Here is a 25,300-nt window from a genome sequence, read left to right as displayed (position 1 = left end):
GAAGAGCACTAAAACTGAGCTAAACAGAGTCAAATGAACAGTGGTCAACAGGACTATTCCAGAAAATCAGCTCTCTAAATGGTTATATTGTATTTACTGTGCATTTAGTGAACATGGCCAGAGGCTGGTTCAGAAGATACACATTTCTATGAGATTAAATAAATGAAATCTGGAACCATTTGGGGAAAAAGAATTCTTTTTTATCTGAAGTCATTTCTTGATAGAGAAATGATGACCTTGGAGTGGACTATTCTGCTTATTGCACATCTTGTAAAGCTGCCTCCATACAAATGGCAGTAGTACAAGCAAAGTAATTCCAATAAAATTGTAGTTTTCAAGAGTGGGTGGTCCCGTTCTGTTTACATTTTGAGGTTGCCAAGAAGCAGCCGAGCAGCTAGGAGAGGCACTCACCTGCTGCCGTCGCTTGAACTGGAGGACAGTATTTTGCTCCACTTTTCCCTGTCTGCAGTGATTGGTGCACATTAAATATTGTCAACATCCATTATTTATTACTATTTTGGAACAAGTTTTGGAATGAGTTTTGGAAGACCTGGAACGAACATTCAGTTGGAACAAACCGCTATGGGGATGAGTGCAGCCGTGACAATAGTTGGTTACTCAGAAATAATGGACAGCTTTAACGGACCAATCGTGAAGCAGCTCAACTCAGTGTCTGTAGTGGACAGTTGGCTCGCGGAGGCAGGCAGAAGGAACATGGAGTGATGCATACAACTGACATTCCAGCTTTCAACAGAGTTAACATTAACTGCCGGCTAGCAATGACGTGGGTATTGCTAATAACAAATGTTTCACACAGCATACAGCTGCACATTCCACACACATCAGGAGAACTGAACAATCACACAACACTTTATATTTGGATGCTGGGTATTTCCAGCACCCAAACAAATAAATGTCTCCTGTTTTCCTATGATCACATGAGAAGTTACTGCCTAATTGTATTTTTCAAGGTCATCCATACTTAGTGAAATGTTGGAGAAACGTACATTTACACACCATTCATTTACTGCTCCAATACGTGCCTAATTTTATATTTTGCTTATTTGTTTATTATATCAACATTTCATATCTGTAACTAAAGGAAAACAACCAAATCTAAAGGGAACTTCACTGATGTACGCATTAGGGGCCAATAAAACTCTGATCTACTGCGGACCAGAGGGGAAAAAATGTGTTAAACACTGATACTGTCATGTTTTTTCTCATTCATTCATTTGTACTTCGCAGATTGGTGCTTTATGTTTTATCCTCCATTTACTCTTTTCTTATTTATATCCTACAACTCCTGAGCTGTATATTATTATTGATGTCTTACTGATGCAACAATCTGATTTCACTGCAGAGAGCATGAAAATTTCATCCAGTCTTAACACAGACACAAACACATATGCACTCAGGCAGTCTGAGCCAAATGAAAGAGGCCCTCAGTGAGAGTGGCTGCCAGGTTGGCCGTCCACAGCACTGAACTCGTTCTTGGCCGCGGTCCTACGCATGCTGATTTGACAGAGCACTGTACACGGACATAGAGGCATCTTATTGGGATTGAACCACTCTCACCTTGTTTAGAAAGCCCTTGAGCACGCTGGCAGCTTTCACCGACAGAGACCTTGGGATGCGAATGGGCTTCTCAAGAATAACTGTTGGCAGAGAGGAGAAGCAAAAAAGAGACAGAGAGAGAGAAACAGAGAGAGAAGGACAGTCGTGAGAAGGGAGGAAGACAATTGATGATTCACAATCCGGCCTGCCTGTGGGTGACCACGTCTGCTGCGTGGGAGTCAAAGGGAGGGAGGAGGAGATACAGAGCACTCTATTTTGTTCTTTCCATCACAGGCTTTTGTTGCTGTTCACACAGCCTTGAGATTCCCACAACTCTACAATGTCATGTTAAAGGACAAACAGAAAAATACCCTTTTTCCCTCGAAGGTGTGCAGTGCCAAGAGGAATGACAGAATGAGCAAGACGTATACTGTTTACAAACACTGGTCACCTTTGAATATTTATCATGTCAAACGTTGGGCCAGACACTTATTTCAAAGCAATCAGAGGTCATTCTCTTCACCAGAGCTGCAACCGCCGCTTCACAAACAGCACAGGAGAGGAGGGCAAGATGGTGTCTGAGTGTACATCAGTTTTTGAAAGCAGGGAAAAATATCAGAGGCTCATTCGCTTCCTGACTCTGGAACCTACTGCATTTTCTGCTGAAATACAATTGTAATCTGCAGCTCATCTTGATTAAAAAAAAAATATTGACTGACAATATAACTTGCTAGGGCAAATCATTTATCCCTGCCCCAGATCCCCTCAAAACACAGAAAAACTGATAAGGGTCCCTGTGGAGTGCAATTGCTCGTCCTCCTTCACCCATCCTTCCTGCTCCCCTCAGCCATCATCATCCCAGTTGGAACATTTCATGTCTGGTTGCAACTGATCGAGGCACAGAGACATTTAACCCACATGCATTCATCGCCTTTATCCATCTCTCCTCTGTCTCTTCTGTGCTAATTTACATGCTCGCCCCAATACTGGCATCCTGACAGCAACGTAAGACCAGCCATGTCGCTCATCTTTTCCCTCTCGCTCACTTACAGGAAAATTCCACCCTTGGATACTCTTTACATTGTCACATATCATCAGTCGGCGATGTTCAGTGCAATTTGGAGGTTCATTTTGTGATGAAGTGATGTAATTTACTTTTTTACTGTATCCACTTTCCTTCAGTCTGGGTACTGCTACAGCAGATTTCCCACATGTCCCACGTAGCCCAGAGAGCTGGCCTAGACTTGTTGCATGAGGCTGTTGGTTTTATGTGTAGATGGAGGAGCAATAATGATGCCAATGATAGTGCTAGTTCTAATGAAAGCCAGAGTTTCCAGCTGAGAAGTTTGAGTAAGGACCTGCGCCTCTTACTCTAAACACATCTTGTGGCTGTGTTGCGTTAGGTACTATTGAATCAGTGTCAGTGGAGAAACTCGTGGCTGCCTCTTTTGTAATGGATTTCTCCCTGGATGACTATTGAACATCGCTGCAAAGTGGTGAGTTCATAAAGAAAGCCCTTTCTCTTAAATTCTATGAGACTCACACAAAAAGCTGATACTTACAGTTCATGCATTCCATGAACTATATATATTCCATTGTACATAAATGCACTAGACATACTCAGCATGATGTTACCTCAACCATATAAGCAAATACACCTACAAACACTGCAAGGGATTCTGCAAATGCAAGATCCATCGCTAGTTGTTGCTTCTTACTTTTGTTGTAGTGTCTTGGCGTGCATTTCTCCTTTCAAAGCCAGCGAAAAGTTCACTCATTTTGAAAAAAAAATTATATTATTTCACTTAGCTGTTCTGTAGGACCGTAGTGGTGCTATCTTCTTTTCATCATTACTGACTGCTAGATGCTCCAAATGCAACCTGTTAGCCTCCTGTCATTGAGGTGGACTTCCCCCCAGCTAACATTCTGAAATATAACTGCCTTAATCCACTCAAATTTCAGGGACCCCAGTGGCTCATCAGTCCTTAGCGTAGCATTCTGAGTTCCATTCTCTATCAGCTATCAACAGAACTATCTTCTTGCTTTCTTGAAGCGCTCTCTCTGCTGGTCCTCAGTCACAGTGGTGGCTGGTATGGCAAACAGAGAAGAGTAGAGGAAAAGAAGAAGCTAGCCCCAACATGTCTTGCTTGCTATCTTTTAGCACTCAGGAGAAAGTTGTTTTTTGTCCTCCAGCAAGTGTACATTTGTTCAGTGATGGAAAAAAAATAGCAAACACAAGCATAGAAAGAATTCTTATTCTGTTTTCAGATTCTGAAGCAATGTACTTCCATCTCTGCGGTGGCTACTGCTGCTGTGACATGGAGTGATGCAGGAATTACAGAGGTTACTGGATCTTTCTTGATGTTGATGATAGGAAAAATAGAGTTTTCAACAGTAATTTGAGCAAAACTATCATCCATGTGCACTCAGCTACGAGGCGAATTAAACAAAATGACATTTTTCAAAATACCGGCCAAACTATCAGTTTAAAATGGACATATTTTTGCCTGAATGTATAACTTAGTGAGGATCAGCATGGCACCTTGTGACTGCCTCCCCCACTGAATAGAGTCGTTGCCAGTCTCCATGTGGCTGTCTGTCTAAAGCCCTGGGGTTGGCATGGGTAACACCAATCGCCCGAGCACGGCCTGGTATAAGGTCTAGCTAGGTGGCATATGGCTGGGTGGCTCCTATAGGGAAGGGGCTGGTTTCCGTTTGCAGGCGTTCATCCAGGAACCCACTGCTCTGCCGGCAGAAATGCCAAGCGGATGATTCTGGCGGCAGATGCTAGCCATGATGCCATGCTATGCCACCGACGGTCACAGCAGAGACATAATGCGTCACAAGAGGCTACAGTAGTATGGAGGAATTTCTCTTATAGGAGGGGTGCGTGGGTGGCTGACCGAGGGAGGGAGGATGAGGCAAGGGGTCTTAACTATATAAGGGTACCATATGGTGTGAGGAAACACAAACGCAAACACAATGGAAGACAATGTATAGGTTCCTAAGGGTGTGGTGATGCCTATAGTTTGTTGCCTTTAGTCCAAGCAATTATGAAAATTTAATTTAGCTGCATTTTTATCTTTGGTTTATTTGCATTCACGGCATCGTGAGATAAACCAGCAAAAAAAAAAAAAAAAAAAAAAAAAAAAAAAACTGCCAAAAAACATTTGCATTGTCCAATTTAGATGAAACTATAAATAAAAATGATGTAGATTTATTTTATTAGCTCTTGAATATCTAAAGCAATTTGTAATTAACACACATGAAATTAGTAATGACACATAGCGTATCAGCTATTCAAATAGGAATTTATTGTCTAGGACTTTAGACAGAATGGAGACTAAGAAAAGCCAAATTAGATCATTAATGCTGGAGTAAAGAGAAAAGACAAGAAAACATAAGGTGGCAATAGTATTATTTAGAGTAGGATATGTGGAGCTATAAGAGCATTAAATGTTTGAGTGATAGCTGTACTGATACTTGGCTGTGAGGGTCCAAATCCTCCATGTTACACAACTGCATTTTCCCTGTGGAGGTCCAGCAAGTGGAGCATCTAACTAACAAGGTAATCAGCACAGTAACAAAACACTCAGCTTTGACTCAGTCACTAAAGGGGTCCAATTAGAAAATCAAAACCAATTCAAGGGCCAAACCCAAGGACCCATATTTAAAGTGGTCTTTCGTTTGACCAAAATATGTCCCGAGTAAGTATGTAAGTATGAATTTTTCATGAAACATTCAAAAATGTATTTTTATAAAACAAAACACCCGCGACCCTATTGAGGATAAGCGGTTTAGAAGATGAATGAATGAATGAATGAATAAAACAAAACAATGATATCTAAAACCAAACTGACTACAGAGTGGAAAATGAGCTGAAAACAGTCCACTGTGTCATTCCTTTTTTCCTCACATGTTGTATCTGTAGGCCGCCCTGGATTTCCTTTTTCATTCAGAGTTGATCTGTTGTTGCTGTTCTCTCATTTTGAAAAAAAAAAACACCCCTGATGTGAGTGGAGGAGCTGCTGTTAAGGATATGCAAAGCATCATCCTGTCAGCTGATGGGATTGGCTGTTGGATTTGTGATGTACCAAATCTACCTGGGCCAGGGTACAGCTGAATCTCAGATTTCAGTAGAGGACTGTGTAAACTCCACTTTGCACACATACAACACACTATAGTCAAGGTTAGGGGACATAAACAAGAGACAGTATTAATGTATTAATGCACCCCTAACACAACATATCTGTGTCTCCCTTGGCCTGAGTCAGCCTCTCACTTACATCCTTCTTTCATGCAGACAGACTGAAATGAAAACCATGCAGCTGAACTGAGAGCGAGAGAAAGTTCAATAAAATGTCAAGAGATTTCATGGACTAAAACAAATTAAAACTTAACTGGATTGAATTACTAAAACATGACTAAAGCTAATTAACAATTGTGTGAAATGAAATTAAGTGGCTGCCAAAATTAGCACTGTTTCTCATCTTTAATGAAACATACCATAACCATCTAAGCCTGGATTCACACAGGCTCAAAAACTACATTTTTAATCCTTTCCACTACATAGGATTTTTATTTTATTTTTCATTTTTTCATCTTGTCTATATTTAGACAATGAGACAGTGTTTGTAGAAATGTGTACACATCCAAAGAAATCCAGCAAATTGGGAACCTCCATTATGTGAATCATCAGGCAAAACACTAGACACTAGAATTACAAGCACAAAATGAACAAATATGAGTCATAACCCCTATATATTGTAATAGCCCTGTGTCCCACCTTGGAAGAGGTACTCCTCTGTGTTCATGTCAGGATTGTCTGTGATAATGTCGAATGGGGACCTCCCAGCCATCATCTCAAACATCAGCACACCCAAAGCCCACCAATCGACACTGAAGCCTGCAGAAGGATAAAACGACAGGACACCATCTTGATTTTAAGCTTTCATTAAACACGGAGGACTGTCTAAAACTGCGCATGGCAAGACCTTCAGTAAAAATACACCTGTCCTATCGGCATAAATCACACCTCGAGCTTCAACAGAGAAGAAAGTCTCAAGTGAAGAGTGGCCCTGTAGATTTACCATATTCACTTCATTTCATACTTTGGTGTGGTCCTTCTTTCAAATTCAAATTTAAGAGTCAAATCCAAAAGTGTCCTCTAGAAAGAGCAACAAGTGAATCTATCAAACACTGGCTGAACCTCTCTACTTCTAGGTTTTGGAGTCGATCCTGAAAAGAAAGGACTCTTTGATTCCAAGCATTGAGAACTGAGAGCCGACTCCAAAACTGTGAAGTCAGTTTCACATGGTAGAATTGATTCCAGAAATGTCCCAGAAATGTAAACAACAATCAAAAATCATGTCCTCTCTTTGTCTCCCTGTTTCACTGCATATGTATGTTGTATGTACCGTGATCTGTTGAAACTGGACTTTTACTGGCTAACCAGTGACGTGTTACTTCAAGGGAGAATTTACACACTGATTGGCCAAAGAGGATTGCGGCTGTGGCTGTGATTAACTTTTGGTGAATATCCAACATGCGAGAAGGAAGTCTTGACAATTCCATAGTGTTGGTAGATATATGCACTCTACTGAGAGCTTTCTATTTTCGATGTAGAGTTCTGGTATTTCATGGTGATCTAAAGCACTTTTCGACCTCGATAAGAAAACAATTCTGGGAGATTCTGGAATGTTTTGCCATGAATAATGTCAGTTTTACAGACACTGAAAATGTGCATTACCAATTGGCTGCTTCAATCCAAAAATACTGCCTCTGGTACTGGTCTTGAGAAATCTGTACTGGTCTATTCCAATGTGGTTACTACTGACCGTAGTCCTCTCCTCGGAGGATCTCTGGTGCGATGTAATTTGGCGTTCCACAGAAAGTACTGGTGGTATCACCTGGTCTGATCCCCTCCTGAGTGGCAGGGAAAGAAGAAGGGGATGGAATAGTAATTGTAAAAAAAAAGTAGTGTGGGAGATGTGATGGACAAGGACATGAATGGTGGAAGAATAAAGGAGAGAGGCCCCCTCAGTATTTCTCGTCAATATTGATCTACTACATTATTAATTCTCCTATGTCAGCCATCTCCGCAGCAGTCAGAATGTGTCTCTTACCTTGCACATGCCATAGTCTGTGAGCTTTATGTGTCCCTCGTGGTCCAAGAGAACGTTGTCCAGCTTCAGGTCACGGTAGATGATGCCCTTTTCATGAAGGAAGTTCAGAGCAATGCAGATTTCAGCAGCATAAAATCTGACAAGAAGCAGAGAGATGTCCAGAGAATAATGTGCAATTTTCTTTCATCAGAGGGAATTGTTCCAGTGCCTGACAGACATGATGTCACTGTATCTCAAAGCTTCAACTCCAAATTTGATTTAATTTGATGAAATGGGTGAGATGCAAAAATGCCTACCTACCTTTTTTTTGGTCAATTTCTAATCAATCTAATTTTCACTCTGTCACTACTTTCTCCATGTTTTTGAGAGAAATCAATTTACTCAGATTTCTTGTGTTTAAATACTTGTGACAGCATTAAACATTAGTTAATGACATGAATTCTTCCTGACCAGGACACTATTAGGACACTAGTTCTCTACTGACACATTAACAGCAAACACAACTCTATTAACGCTCTGCGCCTGACTCCTGCTATGATGAGCGCACTTGGCTTTGTTTCTCTACCTTAATACTAGCACCACGCTTCCTCCTCCATGTGCATAGTTATTATGTAGTCTGTCACGAGAAGATAAGCCTGCATTAAACCCTGATGAGCCTTTCTCCATCTGACTGGTGTAAGGGAGAGATGTTTGACAGGCGAATGGGAAAAAAAAGCAAACCGCACCCCCATGCTTCGCGGTGACAGCTCCGACCGTACACTGTTGTTTTATTGCTGGCATCCAGACTGGCATAAGCCGCATCCTATCGGCACCGCCATCCACTGCCCACCGCCTCCCCCACAGCACAGGGGAATGCGGCAGGGCTCTCTAGAAGCGCCGCTCATGAATATGTACGATCATTATGAGTGATTAACATGCTGCTTTGCATATGCACAGCCACTGTCTTCAGAATACAGATCGCAGGGGCCGATAGGGGCCCAATGGTGCCTCTCTAAATTACCCAGCCTTTGATCCAGGGTTTATCAGTGCCGCAGTTGGAGTGCCCCGCAAGTAGACAGGCACAATGAATTATGGGTGCTCATTATATTTTTCAGGGGTGGAAAAAAAATGTTTTAAAAGACAAGTTGGGTTTTGCCAGTGTCGGTAAAGTACACTACCAAGCGTACATTTTTTAAGGAGCACTTAAAATTGCCATTGAGCAGCATTTGTACTGGGACTAAATGCAAAGGAGAACCTTGTATAAGCATCTTAAACCAAGAGCAAGCACATAATCCTCCAACTGTCCTGAATCAGAAAACAGAAGAAGCTTTCTTTCATAAAATTTATTGTTTTTGCTCTAGCGAGATAGAAGATAGGCGCACCGTGTGCTTCACATACACACGATAACGTACAATAAGAAAAAAAAAAACAAAACAAAAGAAGAATCATACGGGCTAATTTAATCTGCACACCACCCAAAAATAGTTCTCCCAATTGCACAGTGCTGTTCCCTGTACAGTCAGTTTGTCATTTTCTGATGAACAGGAGTTCTCTGCACAAGCTGACAGAGCCATGTCAACTTAACCAAAATCCAATCACGAACCGGCCCCCTTCTGTGTCATCTCCTGTTCAATAGAAGCTATTCCTGGGGGCCACTCAGCATTATTCCACCATGTTCCTCACATTTTTCAATTACATGTGCAATGGGAAAGTAGTGAGAGAGTGGAATAGAGAAAGATTATGGACTATATCTGGGTCTACAAAGGTGACAGAGACTGCAAAAAAAAAAAAAAAAAAAATGTTGCTTGGACACTCCCTGGGTATATAGTAAGTTTTCAACTGATACAGTATACAACTAGCTTAAAGCTCCAATTCATAGTTGTAGCATGGACTCCACTCCTGAAACATGTTTGAAGAATTGACTGAAACAATTCTTCTCAAGCTGACTGACTAGCAGTTTTCGCGAGCTAAAGCTGAGATTTACAGGGAATTTATATCTTTATGAAGGTTTGTTTATGATGCTTCAGTGGCCATATTGTCACCTCACACCAAGAGGGTCCTGAATTTGAGACTTGCTCACAGTCCCTTCTGTGTTGAATGTTTCCCTGCCTCTCACCCAATGCATGCTGGGATAGGCTCCAACCCTCCGCGACTCTACTTAGAAGTAAGTGGTTATGAAAAATGGATGGATGCGTTCCAAAAACAATAAAGTAACAAAGAGACTTCGTAGTGAACAGTGGTATGTGTAGGATTTTTACATCAATGAATCATCACCACATCAATTTTGAGTCATTAGGATTGCCATGAATATATAAGTTTGGTAGCTTCTACAAACATCTACTCTACATTTAACATTGTGTGTCAACAAGTACTATATCTGTTCAATTGCTTTACCACACAAAGGGGAATCAGTGTATATCACAAAACAGCGCAAATGGAGCTAACAATTTCAGTTACTGGCAATGGCAGATGGTGAAAAGAGTGAAAGATGGATGGAAAAATTCCCTCAATCATGTTTATTCTCTTCAGGGAGGAGCAGGGGGTAAAGAAAGCAACAGGGTTTTGGACATATAATTTGAATTTGGAGGAGCACCACCAATAATATTACTACTGCCATGAGATACAGGCACAGTCAGTTGACTACACCATGGTATCATTTATTTATGGTAATTATACCAAAGTATCACGATTAATATGACAATGGCATATTGATGTTAAAAAAAAAATGTTGCATGTAACTCCTTCAGCTATTAAAATGACAGAAAAGCCACATTTGTCCTCAGTCATGTGTTATGTGTCATGGTCCACAGATTGGCTGGCTAAAGAGCCATTCAGTTTCATTGTGCAAAATATTAAACGCAGAAAACCAAAATACCATCATGCACTGTGAACCCACTGAAAGCAACATGAATTAACATGAAATAGTTCTTGCAATTTTTTACAAAAATTACAAAAAAAAAAACAACAACAACAACAACGCTGGCCTATGAATATTATTTTTAAGTTTTTAACATTTCCTTATTTTGTTTCAATCTGTTTTAATTTAAAAATTCCTTTGTGAATGTTTTTTTTTTTTAAGTTTAATTTGTATTTATTTTTATAAATATTTACTTTTTTTGTGAACAAATACGTAGTTTTAAATGGGACTCTGAGCTGGGAAATGGCAGTTAAGTGGAAACACTGTACCAGATATCTGCACTCCAAAATAACATTTATTTATTAATTTGTTTGTTTGTTTGTTTGTTTGTTTGATCAAGTGGATCCCACACTTGTGGTCCAGACAGAATCAATCTGCTGTCCACTTTTGGACTGCAACCCACCACTTGAGAATCACTGTTCTAAAATATATATATGCAAAAATAAATTGGATTGGGATTTAAGTTTTTCATGTCAAGTTACAGTCAGCATGTTGAGATATGTAAGATGTGGGTCTTTACCGTGCGTGTTCTTCGGGGAGCTTCCGTTGTCGTTGCATATGAAACATCAGATCCCCGCCATTCACATACTCAATCACGAGAAATAACCTATAAACCAAAGCAAAAGGGGGGAAAACATCAGGGCGCAAATGGTATTCTTTGTCAAGAGTATTTTTCAGATGATATAGATAGTTACAAGCTATAAAGACTCTTACTGACTGAACATCTTGAGGAAAACTACAGGAATATAAAAATAGTCTGTCCTTAACAAGACATAATAGTGCTCCATAGAAACCTTGTGATGTACAGGTAGAAACCAGTACATGAGCAACAAAAAGGTATATTTCCTATATCATCTCTGCTGAGGTTACTTCATTTTGAGTCTGTTTACTTCTTCAGGTGTCAAACTCAATGCCCCATCTTCAAATATATTTCCCTGAAAGAAATGTTTCCTATTCACTGTGAGCCAGTGTTGAATGCTACTGGATCAATGCAGTGTTAGGTACTGAGATACATGGAGGGCCCACACAAAAAATTAAAACACAATTCAGATTTTATTCTCAAGATACTGATTATCACAGTTCTATTTTCCCCCCTCACAATTCTGATACTATCCTCAGAAGTCATTTTTAAAACATTTTTGAGTGGTCCTGCTGCTCTTCCGTATAGAGGCAACTTGCTAATCTAAAAGTGCATTGCACTGCAGGAGCGTCAATCAGACCCTTACCGACTTTCTGTCTGGAAACAGGAGTGCAGGCCTACTAAGAATGGATTGGTGGATGCCTGCTCAAACACATGCTTCTCTGTCTGCACCCAGTCAATATCCTGTAGAGACGGGGAGGATGTTGAGACAGACAGAGACAGAAATAGCAGGGGGGAAAGATAACGTATTAACAATCAATTTGTCTGATCAATGGAGCACTGCCAAGAGTTGCTATGTGGTCAAACAGACAGACAGGGAGATATGCAATGCCACAGATAAGAAACCTTATTCAGTCGCAGAACAATCTTCCCACTGAGCCAGCCAGCCTCATTCCCCAGAGACAAGGAGGTAAAAACATGTTGCTTCCATGCTGCTTCAAATGGTAGAATACCATACACTGCACATTTAGCTATCTACTGAAATTTGTGTTGCAGTGAATATCAGGGAATATTAAAGGGATTGTTCATTCTTTTTGAGTAACTGGCTGGATGCTCCAAATGCTAACTGTTAGCCTCCTGACATTGAGGTGGACTTCCCCCCAGCTAACAGTCTGAAAAATAACTGCCCAACAGTTAGCATTTGGAGCATCCAGCCAGTATCCAGCACTCAGTAACAATGACAGGAAGAGAGCACCACTACTGTCCTACAGAACATGTAAATAATTAATAATGCATTCTTTCTGTTTGTTTGTTTGCTTGTATTTTTAAACATTTTTTTTAATCATGGGTCACCATAATTTAAAAAAATACCTTTTTTCACTGCTCATCAGTAAAAATACCAAAGATAATGTAAGCCATATCTGTATTAGGTAGGTGAACCCCCTGATTGCCACCATGTATTATATACTAGTCAAGTGGCGAAGTGCTTATTTCATAGCATCTCCAAAGCTGAAATGTTAAGTCACATTTACTCTAAAAGGAAAGAGGATGTTTTGAGTACTTTTGCTTCTATGTTTCAATGGGAGAGAAGACAACAAATCGTAAAATAATATAATAATTATCAGCACGAATACCAGGATGTTTATTTTAGGAGGATGTTTGTCTGTTACAGCAAAGTCTCAGATAATGCTGAACAGAACAGGTGGCCAAAACAAATTAGGTTTTTGCCATTGCAAAGACAGTACTCAGCCACAAGTATATAACTTGCAATGCATTCTAATTTCAGACAAACATGAGGATGAACTGTCATGGAGCTGCCTTGTTTGTTAAAATAAATAAATTTAAAAAACAAACAAACAAACAAAAAACAAAAAAAACAGGTTTCTTTGGCCAGCCCAGCTAAGAGAATGGACTGGAGTGGTGTGCCAAAGGATGAGTGGGCTGGATTAACACAATGTCTGTCTTCTAAAACTTCCACCAGTTGGTTGTTGACACTAACAAAGGCAGAAAATCCCCTTTTACAAATGACAGACATAGGACTCCATTTTATTCACTATGTGTTGCATGTGCTGGTAATGCAGAGATATAACACTGAGGGAAAATTATCCCTAGGCCAAACCTGCATTTGTTATTCCAATGATTTAGACAGTCAAACAGTAGTGAACTAGTCAGAAACCACAGGGCCAAGCTTCCAATCTGTGATGGCACATCTTGGTGGAGCCAAAGACAGCACATGCATGGACAATGGGCCTCATGCATGATAATACGATAGGTCCAGAGCAGTAACACGGTTTTTTCATACTTCTGTTTATGAGATTATTGGTGAATGTGGTGACTTCTCTTAAAACACTTGTATGTGTCACTGAAGAATGAATTTGTTGGTACAAGTAGGCTAGTTCTTGCATGAGGCCCAGTGTCTGGTTGACTGATTCTGTGGAAAGTGTCCACAAAAGCCATGATGGATTTATGCCATACAGGAAAAATGCTAAATACAAAACTCCTCATTGAAATTAGCACTCATTTCAGTTTTCTGATAATGAATAGAACTTGGAAACTCGGGATCTGATTTTTCTGACCTTGTTAATTCTTCATCATAATTTGAGGGGACATGGTGACTTATTTGATTTTTGGTTTGTGGTTGAAATTTCAATGCCTGGCTTGTTGTGAAATGCAAATTTGTCATCACTAAGTTCATGTGTGTGAAATGTAAAAAAGCTGAGCAAGGGTTACCAAATTCTACAGAAAGCTTCAATAATGGCATCTTAGCATGTCTAAGTTGTTGGTTTCAACTATCAAGGCAGTTTGAACCATTTGACGTGAACATAGCATCACTATGCTTTAATGTCAAGGAACGTCCTTCACCTGTCTGTCAATCAAAAATCTTTATGTCTGTATATCAAAAATCTTTATTCACAAATCAAAGATTACTAGAATAACATCTGAATTATGTTTTAAAGTGGATCATTATAGGTCAGTTACGCTTCATAATTTAGTTACAGAAAGCTTTGAAGCAGTGTTCCGCCTAAGGCAAGGTTTTATGCTGATTTACATTGTCAATAAGTTGATGTTAATTAATATTTTATGTGGGCTACAATAATGTCTCTAAATTTTGAGTTCCCCATGCTGTGCTCTAGCACCACATGGTTATAAAATAACAACATGATTCAGACCCCTTATTGTGCAAATGGAACCAAGGTCCTTCTGTTCAATTCATCAGTATTTCAAGCATTCATAATTATGCATACTGTAACATCATAACACATTCCTATTGGTCATTTCAGCTATATTACTAGCACAAGGAGTTGTCTGTGCAAAGCTCGTACAAGTTTCCTTTGATGTCAGGCATTAGTCTACTAAAGAGATTAATAATTAAACTAATATGCACGAATAAGCTCATAAATAAATGAGAACTGGATGTCCAATCAAAACACTGGGTGGATTAAATGAAGTGTAATATACAGGCCTAACAACATCACTTTCTTTAAATCTTCCATTCTGTTAAAAGCTTTAATATTTAGATGAAATGCTGCACTTCTTTTGTTATAGTGGCTTGTTTTTGATCTTTAATTGTTATTGAAATTTGAGTTGGAGAAGTTAAAGTTTGACTCTTGAGAATTTGCAAGCGGATACTCTGTGGTTTCTCTGGGACATAATATAATATAATATATAACACCGAGTAATGCCACAGTAATCATAATAATCATATGAAAAAATTAAATAATAGTGGGCATCCCTGAGCCAATAAGTTAAACTATAGCTCCACCTAGTGGGCCCAAATAACGCAGACAGAGCGTGAAGTCAATCAGATGCAGCTCAGCCTTTCACATACGTACTGGAAATGTATACACCATTCTATTTTCAGGCACAGATTAAATGGAAAGGATTCCTTTCTTTGTTTGCAGGGATCAGTAAAACTCCAAAATCAATAGGAATCAATAAGAACACCTCAAAATCTGACACAGCGCAAGCAAAGTTGCTTAAATATGTTCAGAATCTATTTATGTGTGGTTACAAAATTTTTGAAGCTGAGCTTTCTCTGTTTCTAAAATGTATTTCACTTCATGTTTGTTTGTAGATTCACCTCTGCCACAACTGACAGTATCCCCCAGATTTCTCCCACCCTCTCCTTTTCCTCCTCCACCTCCTGAGTCATCCATTCTCACTCCTCCTTCCTCCAAAATGTTTTTTTTTCCAATTCATACGCTCTCCCCACTTTTGTGCTGCCTCCACCCCCACTTTTTTCCTTCTTTCTCCAGTTACTTAATTATTTCTTCACTTTCAGAGTGATCCTATCAGTCCCTGACTCAGTCGTTGTCTTCTTCTTCCCAAGCGCTTCTGCTTCTCCATCTGTTAATTCCCAATTTTTACCCCTCTCATTATCCCTCCATCCATCCATTCCCTACTGATTCTTACTCTTAGGCTTTTTCCACCTCTTGTCCATTACATGTTATCAGCTGTATTCGTCTCATTTTTTTTTTTAGGTTTTCCATTAGGGTTGATATAGTAACTGGTACCAGATACTAATTTTGGAACCACCTCTGATGACAGTCCAAGTGAGCTGAGCAGATACTAAAATGTGACATGAACTGCAGACCATTGATTGGTCAGAGAGAAATTGAACAGTGAAGCCCTGCCTGTTGCTGCTTACAGCCAGGAAATACCTCTGTGAAACTCATCAAGCTGGTGTTTTGAGTTGATAATCTATCCATGTAAAGGAAAAGTGCCATTCTCTCATTCTCTAAATTCTCTCATGAGAGAGAATTTATACCTGAAATGCAGGGTTAATTTAATTAACTGGCTGTTAGAATAGAAAAACGACAGTACTCTAGGCTCTAAGCAAATTTAACAAACATTTGCAATGCACTATTCACAATAACATATGTTTTAGGTAGTGCTAAATTCAACAAAATGAAAAACTAGAAACAATCAATCTGAGTCTGAGAAAACTCTGAGATGGACGTAAAGGCCAAAGGTATGAAACATCTCAGGAATGAAGTGGAAAATGTATGGAGCAAGATTTTCAGTGCTCTAGAGCCTGTCACTGAAACTTTTTAAAATGTGCTAGAAGCAGCTATGTGATGTGATTCAGAAAGAAATGGAAAACTCATGGTCACTGGCTCCAGACCAGTGGCTGTGCTTCCCCCTTTCATCATGGATGAGCAGGTTTTCACCCTGGCCTTTGCTCAAAGAAGCTGGTTAATGTGCTTCTGCTATGGACAGGCTGATTCATGCATAATAAACATAAGCGAAGAGATCACATGGTGAAACTGATGATGTAATTACTATACACAAAAACAGCTGGGTACTCTGAAGCCCCCAGGTTGTGCACCAATTGAAATGCAGATGGCAGCGCAGCACCTCCAGGACTGTCCAGGACTGGGTGAACACTGGGGATCTCTTTTCCTGTTGATGGTTGTCTCAAACCCAGACAAGCTTCCTATTTAAGTAACAGTTCTTGGCCAGAAACTGAACATGCTGATGGCAGATTTGTGGCAGATTTTGAAAAAATCCTTCAACATTTTTTAGTGGACATCCCACAACAATTTGTTAAATCAGTGAAGAAAAGCATAGCTGCCCAACATCTGCTACATGTAATGGCAAACAGGAATCCCTGCTTCAACGAAACATTTTCCAAAACATACTAAATAAAAATACCCCTAACAATTTGTCAATAGGCATCAGCGTATTACTTCATATTACTTCATTTTGTAGTAAACTGGTCATGGAATGCCCTTTAAGTTCTGTATATACAACTGGACCCAGCATTGTGATGTAGAAAAATTTTACTTTGGTAGTTGGATTTTAGTGCTGCCTTGTATAGTGGACATGTATAGTGGACATATAACACCCATTAGCTGGGTGTTACATGTCCACATGGTGCTGAAATATCCTCATTAGTTGCTATGTGCTTCCCTGGGCTGCTGATCTACAATGCTGGATTTCTATCTCTCCATTCACTTCCTTAACAAAACACCTCCCAAAATAATTTTTTAAGTACATGACTGAGCACCAACAAAATGGCTTATGCTAATTTGAAATGCAACATGTCCCATTACCCTTTTTTGGTTGCTTTTTTTCTTGTTTTGTTTAATTACAGTTATTTCAGAAAGTACTATCAGGTCGTTTCTTCCTGGCGTAAGGCTACTATGCAGAAGTTTTGTGTGTCTTGCTTCCGCCTACCTGCCAGATCTACGGTCCAATTCAAATGGGAAAATAGCAAGAAAAGAGCTGTTTTATTTCCTAAAAAATGGGTACTAGGACTTGTTGCCTGTTGAAAAATGCATCTGTTCATACAGGCTGTTGGTAGAGGGTAGCTTTAACATACACTCAACAAACTCAGCTGCAGTTGGAGGGTATTTGGTAGATTCCTAGTAGGATATCAAGGAATAAGGAAGCTACTCTCATTTTCCTAGAGCGCTCTTAAAGAGGTGGTGTTGTCTCATTTTGGAAGTATGAGAACCATGAATACTTCTCTGTTATATGCACTTTTTCTTAGTTTCTGAAACAGAGACAAGCCATCTTCGGGCCAGTTCAGATCAAAGCCATGTAACAAGACTGCGTGCAACAGATGACTACATCCAAAAGTATCTCACAGTTCACATCAAAGCAACAATCAACCAAGTTGATTGTTTCCTTGATAATGACACATTCTGGACATATTTGCCACTCCTACCAAAATGATTTTCAGAGGTTAGTTCATAACAACTTACCATTCATATTAGGGGCTGTCAGTGTTTCTGGTAATGCAGCAAAAACTGCTACAACACCCATGTAATAGTTATGAACTATTCTCACAAATTACTCAACTCACTGAACATGGTTAGCATAAAAATGATTACCAGCTAACATCTGTTGACCATGGTCATTGTTTACCAACAAAGATAGCTGTGATGTTATAGCCTGTTATTATAAACGTACTATATTCTACTATCTTTTGGCTGGTGACTGAAACTGAAAACTGACAAACGGTAACATATGAGACACACCTTGGACCCTTGCAATGGAGAAAAGGGTGTTGGGTTTATTTGTTTTATTTGAATAAATTTTTGAAGCCACAAGCATATGACTCCTTACTAAGTTGGATGAGCTGGAACTCCCTCTCCTCTGTCTCCTCTGTCTGATCGCCTGGGAGAAACACCTGATGTCATATGTTATGAAACCACACTGGGCAGTTTGAAAAGATGGGGTTTTTGAGCCGTCAGACAACAGTTTCAGATGCTCTGCAAATAACCAGTTCACATCGCTGCAATTTTCTCTTCAACATTGTGCAACTGTTTCATCTTGTTGCAAATCTTTGATCTGAACTGGCTCTTAGACAACTAGCATTGCACAGACAACAGAGAGAAAGGATGTGGGCCTCAACTTGACACACATACACACATCCCTCCCGTCCCACAGCCAGGGCCCTCTCACCTCATCGTCATGAACTAACTCCTTCTTCACCACCTTCATGGCATAAACCTGCTCGTTCTTCTTTAGCCGGACCAGCAGCACCTTGGCGTAGCTGCCGCGTCCAATCACCCGGATCAGGTCAAAGTCACCCAAGCCCAGCGCCAGGCCCTGGGAGATCTTGATGCCATCAATGCCATCCACAACTGCTTTGATGTCCTGGAGGAGGGAAAGAGGTTAGAGATCAGATGTTTAAATGGGGAAGCAATATGGTAGAAAGCTCTGGGGGGAGCTTGTGGACTCCTAAATTCATCTCAAAAATTGGGTGAAGGAGAAGTCATGTCTTTTCACTAGGACATCATCAATGCACTATGTACTTCCTCCTATGAGAGCATATGCACACATTCACATCAGGACTCAGTATTTTAATTTCCATTTCAGGGTTATGGGTGGAAAGGCCATCATGCAGTGAGGCTTTATCATGATTTACAACTTATAATCATTCATGGTTTTTCTCCAAATGCATAATATGTAGCTGTTTTCTTACATGAACTCCACACAATGTCCAGAGAATTTTGCAATACTTAAGAATCCTAGTATTATTCTATCATGTTATCAGACAGGAACTAAAAAACTCCCCTCACCTCTGGATCTGCATCTTCTGTTTTATCCACTGCGCGATTGTGTGGTAAAAAAGGTACTGAAAAAAACAAACAAACAAAACAAAAAAAAAACACAGATGGATCAAGTCATTGAATTAAGGTCAGTTGGGGCCAGTTACAGTGTGACAGAATAAATGTGATGGATCAAACATACCTAAATGTTCAAGGTAAAATCAATGAATCCAAAATACACACTATAGGTAATTTAACAGAGTTTAGCAGCAACAAAGAAAAAACCTTTTTGTAGATTTAATATGTTGTACCCTTTTTTGGCCAGCAGAGAATGCTATAGTACACAGAATCAAGAGCAGCTATCAACTGGATGTACCAAAATAGGTCAGTCCACTAATGTTCTATTGAACTGCACAATTAGGCCTACTGTAGAGAAAGTGTCTCGCGGTGTCTGCTCTAATCCAGAGGACGTCTGCTCTTGGGCTGGTTCAAAATGTCTTTATGAAGTTTGCATCATAAAGAGATTTAACAGGTATTGGACATATAATGCATTTTCATCACATGCAAGGAAAAGCTGTTTGATCAACAGTTTTTCTATGGTTTACTCTTCATCCCTTGTGTGCGTGTGTGTGTGTTTTACAACTGGAAATGAATGTCCAACTCCAACCAACTCCAATGAAAAGCAGAATGTGTGGTTCGTGTCAAACATTTGTTGAGTTTGACTAGAAGTAACTGCCAAACAAACACCAATATAAAGTGATTTAATAGGGCACTGGGCTCCCATTAACTGCCAAAACAGCTCCAGCAATTTGGCATCAATTTTACAAGTGTCTCAAGTTCTGTTCAAGGGGTGTAACGCCATTCTTTGACAAGAAATTAGTTACTCATTTGTGGTTTTGATGGTGGTGGAATACTGTGTTTGAGGGACTGCTTCATAGTCATGTTGGTAGTCAGCTGAGTAGAGATCTGATGACTGGGAGGACCATGGTGTGTGGTTCGCATGATTTTCATGTTGAGTTACCATTCAGGGACCACTGTGCTCTGTTGATGGGGGTAATCATAATCCTGGAAGAACAACTTCACCAGGAGATGACCAGGGTGACCCATAATATAATGACATTTATCTTGCTCTCTAAGGGGTTCAGTGGATCTAAACCATACCGTAAAAATGTCTACAATAAAATAGAGATGCCAAAACATTTCAGCATGGGAAACAAGGACTGAGGTCTATAAACCTCTGCTGGTGTGTACCACTCATGTCCTCATAAGCTTTTTGAGAGTAGGGTGAAGAATATTCATCCCCACTGCTCAGCAGACCACTGCCTGTGCTCTTTGTAGTAATTGTCTCGCAAAAGTTCATCTGAAGAGGTTTATGCACTGCTGCCTGATCATAGCCTCTCTGAGAACTTTTCAGTGGCCTGTTCTTAATGAAAATGTTGACCCCATTGCGTTGACATTTGCAGTTAACCGTCTCTGAGTCTTTTGCTTGCATCTCAAAGCACTGCACAGACATCACAGTTAAGAAGTGTGCTATTCCGTCCACAGTTGCCCTTAGGTGATATGTCTTTCCCTTATACCCCGATGGTCTTCCTTATCCACCTGTAGACTTCACCATTAGCATAATTTTGTGTACAAGGAAATTCTTGGTTTGCTTCCATTGTACTTACAGATCTACATCCTTCAGAAAAGTACAGGAAGTTATTGTCAGCCTGAATCTTTGGGAGCTGGTCTCTCTAGATACATTTAAAGTAAATCTTAATGATTTGGAGGCAGGCACATCTGGCTGCAGATATTTTGACTGATTCATAAAGCCTCTCTATGATGTATGATGTCGATGTCTTCTGATCATGGCTGATGAATACTTTTGATATTTTACAATTCTGCAATTTATTTCCTATTTTTACAGTAACTTGTTATATGTTCCTGTATATCTGCAACGCTGTTATCTGTGCTGCTGCCTGTTGCTCTTGTAAAAGCATTTTTTAATCTTAATAAGTTTTTCCTGGTAAATATAAGTTGAATAAAGACCTCCATGCCAACCTCACCTTATCCACTACACTGTCTTCAACTTGGAAACTCATGCCAAACAAACCGCAAAAATTTGACTTCTTTCAAAGTCACTGAGAATCTTTGTCAAGCATGGTCACCAGAATAGAGGAAAACTGAATCTCCTCAGCACTTTTATTCTTGACTCTACCCAAGAAACATTTCAGTATTCAGTAAATGTTGATAAGACGGAAGTAAGCAAAGATCAAAGATGAAATAACACCAACCGTAGTTGTCTATAACTGTTTCCGGAATTGTTTTGTGAAATCAGGACCTAAATATCACAAGGCATTTTCAAAAACTATTTGATGAGAATTTTCACCGTGTCACTGTCATAATATTTTATTGTGAAAATTTGTGCCTATTTGGGCTGATGTTTAAGCTGAGGACATGGCACATTGGTGTCCATCAAATACTTGTTGAATAGGCTGTCTTCCCTTTTGTTTTTAAATGGAACTGCGGTGACGCAAGACAAATACCAGAAAAATCTGACAATAAAGTTCTATCCTATAGTATCGTATCCTATTGCAGGTAGCGTAACAGTCTTAATCTTCGGAATACAATTTACTTTTTCCCTTTATTTTTACAGTTACTAGAAGATTTGAGTTCTGAGCACAACCCCTGTTGGAGACTATATAACTTACAAATTATTCTGACTGCCATTGAAGTGTTAAGTTGGGTGGCAGTAGGCCCAAGTCATCGGCTACAACTCAACCATAACAGCCCTACAGTATTGTAGTCACTGAGGTTGAACCAAATTTTAGGTAAAAAGCTGTACATAAAGCTGCTTCCCTTTGCTCCAGGAGCATTTGTATTAACGTGACCTTTACAAACTTTTGATGAATTTAAACTTAGTTTAGAAAGTTACATTTTGGTTGTGTCTCATTGAGGTACATAACTATTGTTAACTGAGAACACAGAGAACATGAAATAGGTGTGAAACTGTGTTTTGAAATCTGCAATAGTATAGGGTATCAGAGAGTTAAATTTAATTCTTTCTAAAACCTTTTTAAGTCAAGTTTTAATTAAATTTACTGCAGATTTTTGGACAAATCATAAATGGACTGCATTTCTAAAGTGATTTTCTAGTCTACTGACAATTTGAAGGGCTTTACAATTAACACACACATTCACACACTGATGAAAGAGGCTACCATACAAGGTGCCAAGCTGTCCATCAGGAGTAGTTAGGGATTCAGTGTCTTGATCAAGGACACTTCGACACACTCTAGAGGAGTGTGTCATGGATTAAAACGGGAACCCTCCGATTACTAGACGGCCTCTAACATCAGAAATTTTGACGTTGATGCAGAATTTGACTCATTTTGACAAAACTACACAGAAAAAATAAAATAGATTAAATGTCTACTGAAAATAAGACCCCATACACTTAAATTTAGGACTATTTAATGAACTTCAAGGCCTAATATTTCTAAAACTGAATTTTAAGACTTTCTAGGACCTGAAGACAACTTGCAGTAAGGCTTGATACCAGAGACATTACTGTTTCCTGGGTGTAGTAGTCAGGTAAAGCAAAAAATCCTGTTATTAATGCACCACTAATGCTCTGAAGATCCAGCAGCATTTGGCCACATACATGTAAATATTATGTCTGCAATCCACATATAGAAGCAAAAGCCTTTGTGCATAAACCCAACTTTTATCTAAACCTTTTATGGGTCTGATTTGACATATTTTTACCTATTTATCTATTTATTGTGATGTCCATTTGATTCAATTGTGTTGTTTTATTTGTTTTTACTATGTTTTATTATTTTTCTTGTTTGTGATGCACTTTGTGTTGCATTCAATTGTACGAACAGTGCTACATAAATAAAACCTAACTGATTAAGTGAGGTTATATGTTTGAAAATTATTACTGCCTATATTATGAGTAATTAAGATAATGATAAGATAATTAAGATGGGTCATAGAGTTTTGGGTGGCTCGAAACAGCAATGATTATTTTTTCCTCCTTTTGTATAAGGGAAGAAGCACAGGAGGGCAACAGGGAATGCATCTCAGACCACCTTATCTGTCCAATCAAGTGTGCAGCGAACAGCACCTTAATTTGCATACAGTTAGCCGAACTTCAACTTTTTTCCCACCCCTTCGCCCACACCGCATGCCTGGTTCATATTGCAAGGTATCCCACAAACCATTGCACAAGTAACGCCCACAAGCAATACAAAGTTAATGGAGGCAACAATATTTTTGCATGTATAATTTTGCGGTTAAGAACATGAACCTGTTGATCCTGTGCTCCGGACACTCTTCTTCCAAGCAGTTTGTGTATCAGCTCCAAAAGCCAAGGTCAGAATATGTTCAGCTTTTTCTCAAATGATTTACCTTCTTACAAATACAACAGATTGAATAACTGAAAATAAGAACTGGGTCTAATAACATGTTCATTTCTGGGAAATTAAACAGGCTATCATTCTACTTTCACAAGCAAAAGTCTTCAGTCTTACTCCCATCTGTGTCCTCTGTATCTTCTGGTGGAAGGTCCACCTCCTCGCTCTTCTCATCTAAAGGGGGCTCTTGTGATGGCATGACTGGATCCTGAAGAACAAAAGTCAAAAATCCACGTAAATACCCAGCAAAATATCCATTCATTGTGTCACACTCCTGACTCCTCAGTGTACAATGAATCATCTTAGCAAAAACTAAGAAAAAAACATTGCTTTATTCAGAGAGATTCTCTCAGCCTGGAAATGCAACTGGAAATGTGTTTTTTTTTTTTTTGTTTTTTTTGTTTTTTTACATGGGAAGTCACTTAATCATTTAACGTTATCAAGCACGCAGCTCACTTATCTAGCACTGAGATATAAGATGTGGAGCTATGATCAAGTGGGAGATTGCATTACAAAAGGCTACCACAGCTGAAAGGGCATAATTATATTACAATAGTGAATACTGTATTGTTGACAGCATTGATCTATGTAGGACTTTGGTCTTCTTTAGCTGAATCTCTAGGTTCTCTGTATTTGGTCAGAGTCAGGTGGTGGGCAAATGAATTACAGTAACTGCAGGAAACTGTAGACACTGTTTAACTGTCACTATCATGTCCCTTCTTACTTCAAGGCAGCAGATCAAATACTGGGAAGAGGACCTGCAGAGAGACAGTCCACACCCCCATTCAGACAATATGAAAAGAAAGCTTTTATAAGTTCAGAGAATGTATGCCTGTGCTAATACGACTTAATAACCTTAAAAACATATGCTCAGTGAAAAAACTATAATAATATACTTTTCTTATGTATTCATGCATTTAAATGTAAGCTGTCTAGGACTGTAAGAGGCTCATGCTAAATGCAAGGGCCAGAGAAAATGGAGAGATTAAGCTGCTGGATCATATAAGCACAAATTCTTTTCCCCCAAAAAGCTGGGGGAAAAAAACAGCAAAACACACCACAGACTTGAAACAAAACTTATAGTCTAGTTTTGCATTAGATATACGTACAGAGCAGTGCAGAATAGTGCATGAGCTTTTACAAGCAAGCTGGGCATTTTTTTAAAAGGCAGTATGTTGTGTGCATAGCCATAGCCAAAAAAATGAGACAAACGCATTTCCCTCCAGGAAAGGATTAGGTGAAGGAGGCATGATGACAAACAGGCAGTAGTTTGACATTGAATTAGCATGGGGGAATGTCAGGATGTGGAGGTTCAGGTGGTGAATGGGCGGCTAAATTTACCTTCAACTCTAAAAATGTTTCTTACTCAACCATGATCAATATTTTAGCCTCACCTTAAAGGGATGGTTCACCAATTTTGAAAAATGTGCTATTATTTCATTTATGGTATTATTTCACATCACTTCCCCTGCGCTAAGGTGGTTAAAAATAACCACCTTAAAGCCCGGGCCACACTGTCTACCCGTGCAGTGAATGTGTGCCATGAAACCTCTTGATTTTCATTTTGGTGCTCATTTCAACAGATTAGAGCAGCCACACAGCCTGCATTAGCAGTGTGTTTCAGATGAAGCTTGAGCCTCGCTGAAGCAGTGTAGCAGCAAGAGTTTTGCCATGGAGCCTAGTTTCTCTGCTTGAGGCGTGCAGTTCTCAGAGAGCCAGTCATATTGACAGCATATCAG

General features: G+C 39.5%; 1 protein-coding gene across 3 annotated transcripts in view; it reads right to left on the bottom strand.

Annotated features, from left to right (window-relative positions):
* prkcz (protein kinase C, zeta) overlaps positions 1-25,300 on the bottom strand; it is a 142,094-nt gene that overhangs the window by 25,130 nt on the left and 91,664 nt on the right. For all 3 annotated transcript variants that reach the window (XM_030055229.1, XM_030055230.1, XM_030055231.1), the window contains 9 exons: positions 23,679-23,769; positions 19,192-19,247; positions 18,572-18,766; positions 11,805-11,902; positions 11,099-11,185; positions 7,683-7,818; positions 7,395-7,482; positions 6,344-6,463; positions 1,579-1,658 (listed from right to left, as the gene is read on the bottom strand). In XM_030055229.1, coding sequence (XP_029911089.1) covers positions 1,579-1,658; positions 6,344-6,463; positions 7,395-7,482; positions 7,683-7,818; positions 11,099-11,185; positions 11,805-11,902; positions 18,572-18,766; positions 19,192-19,247; positions 23,679-23,769 — 951 coding nt within the window. The remainder of the gene's footprint in view (positions 1-1,578; positions 1,659-6,343; positions 6,464-7,394; positions 7,483-7,682; positions 7,819-11,098; positions 11,186-11,804; positions 11,903-18,571; positions 18,767-19,191; positions 19,248-23,678; positions 23,770-25,300) is intronic.

Source organism: Myripristis murdjan, chromosome 7 (assembly GCF_902150065.1).
Source record: "Myripristis murdjan chromosome 7, fMyrMur1.1, whole genome shotgun sequence".
Lineage (NCBI taxonomy): Eukaryota > Metazoa > Chordata > Actinopteri > Holocentriformes > Holocentridae > Myripristis > Myripristis murdjan.
This window is presented reverse-complemented; position numbering and strand designations above follow the sequence as displayed.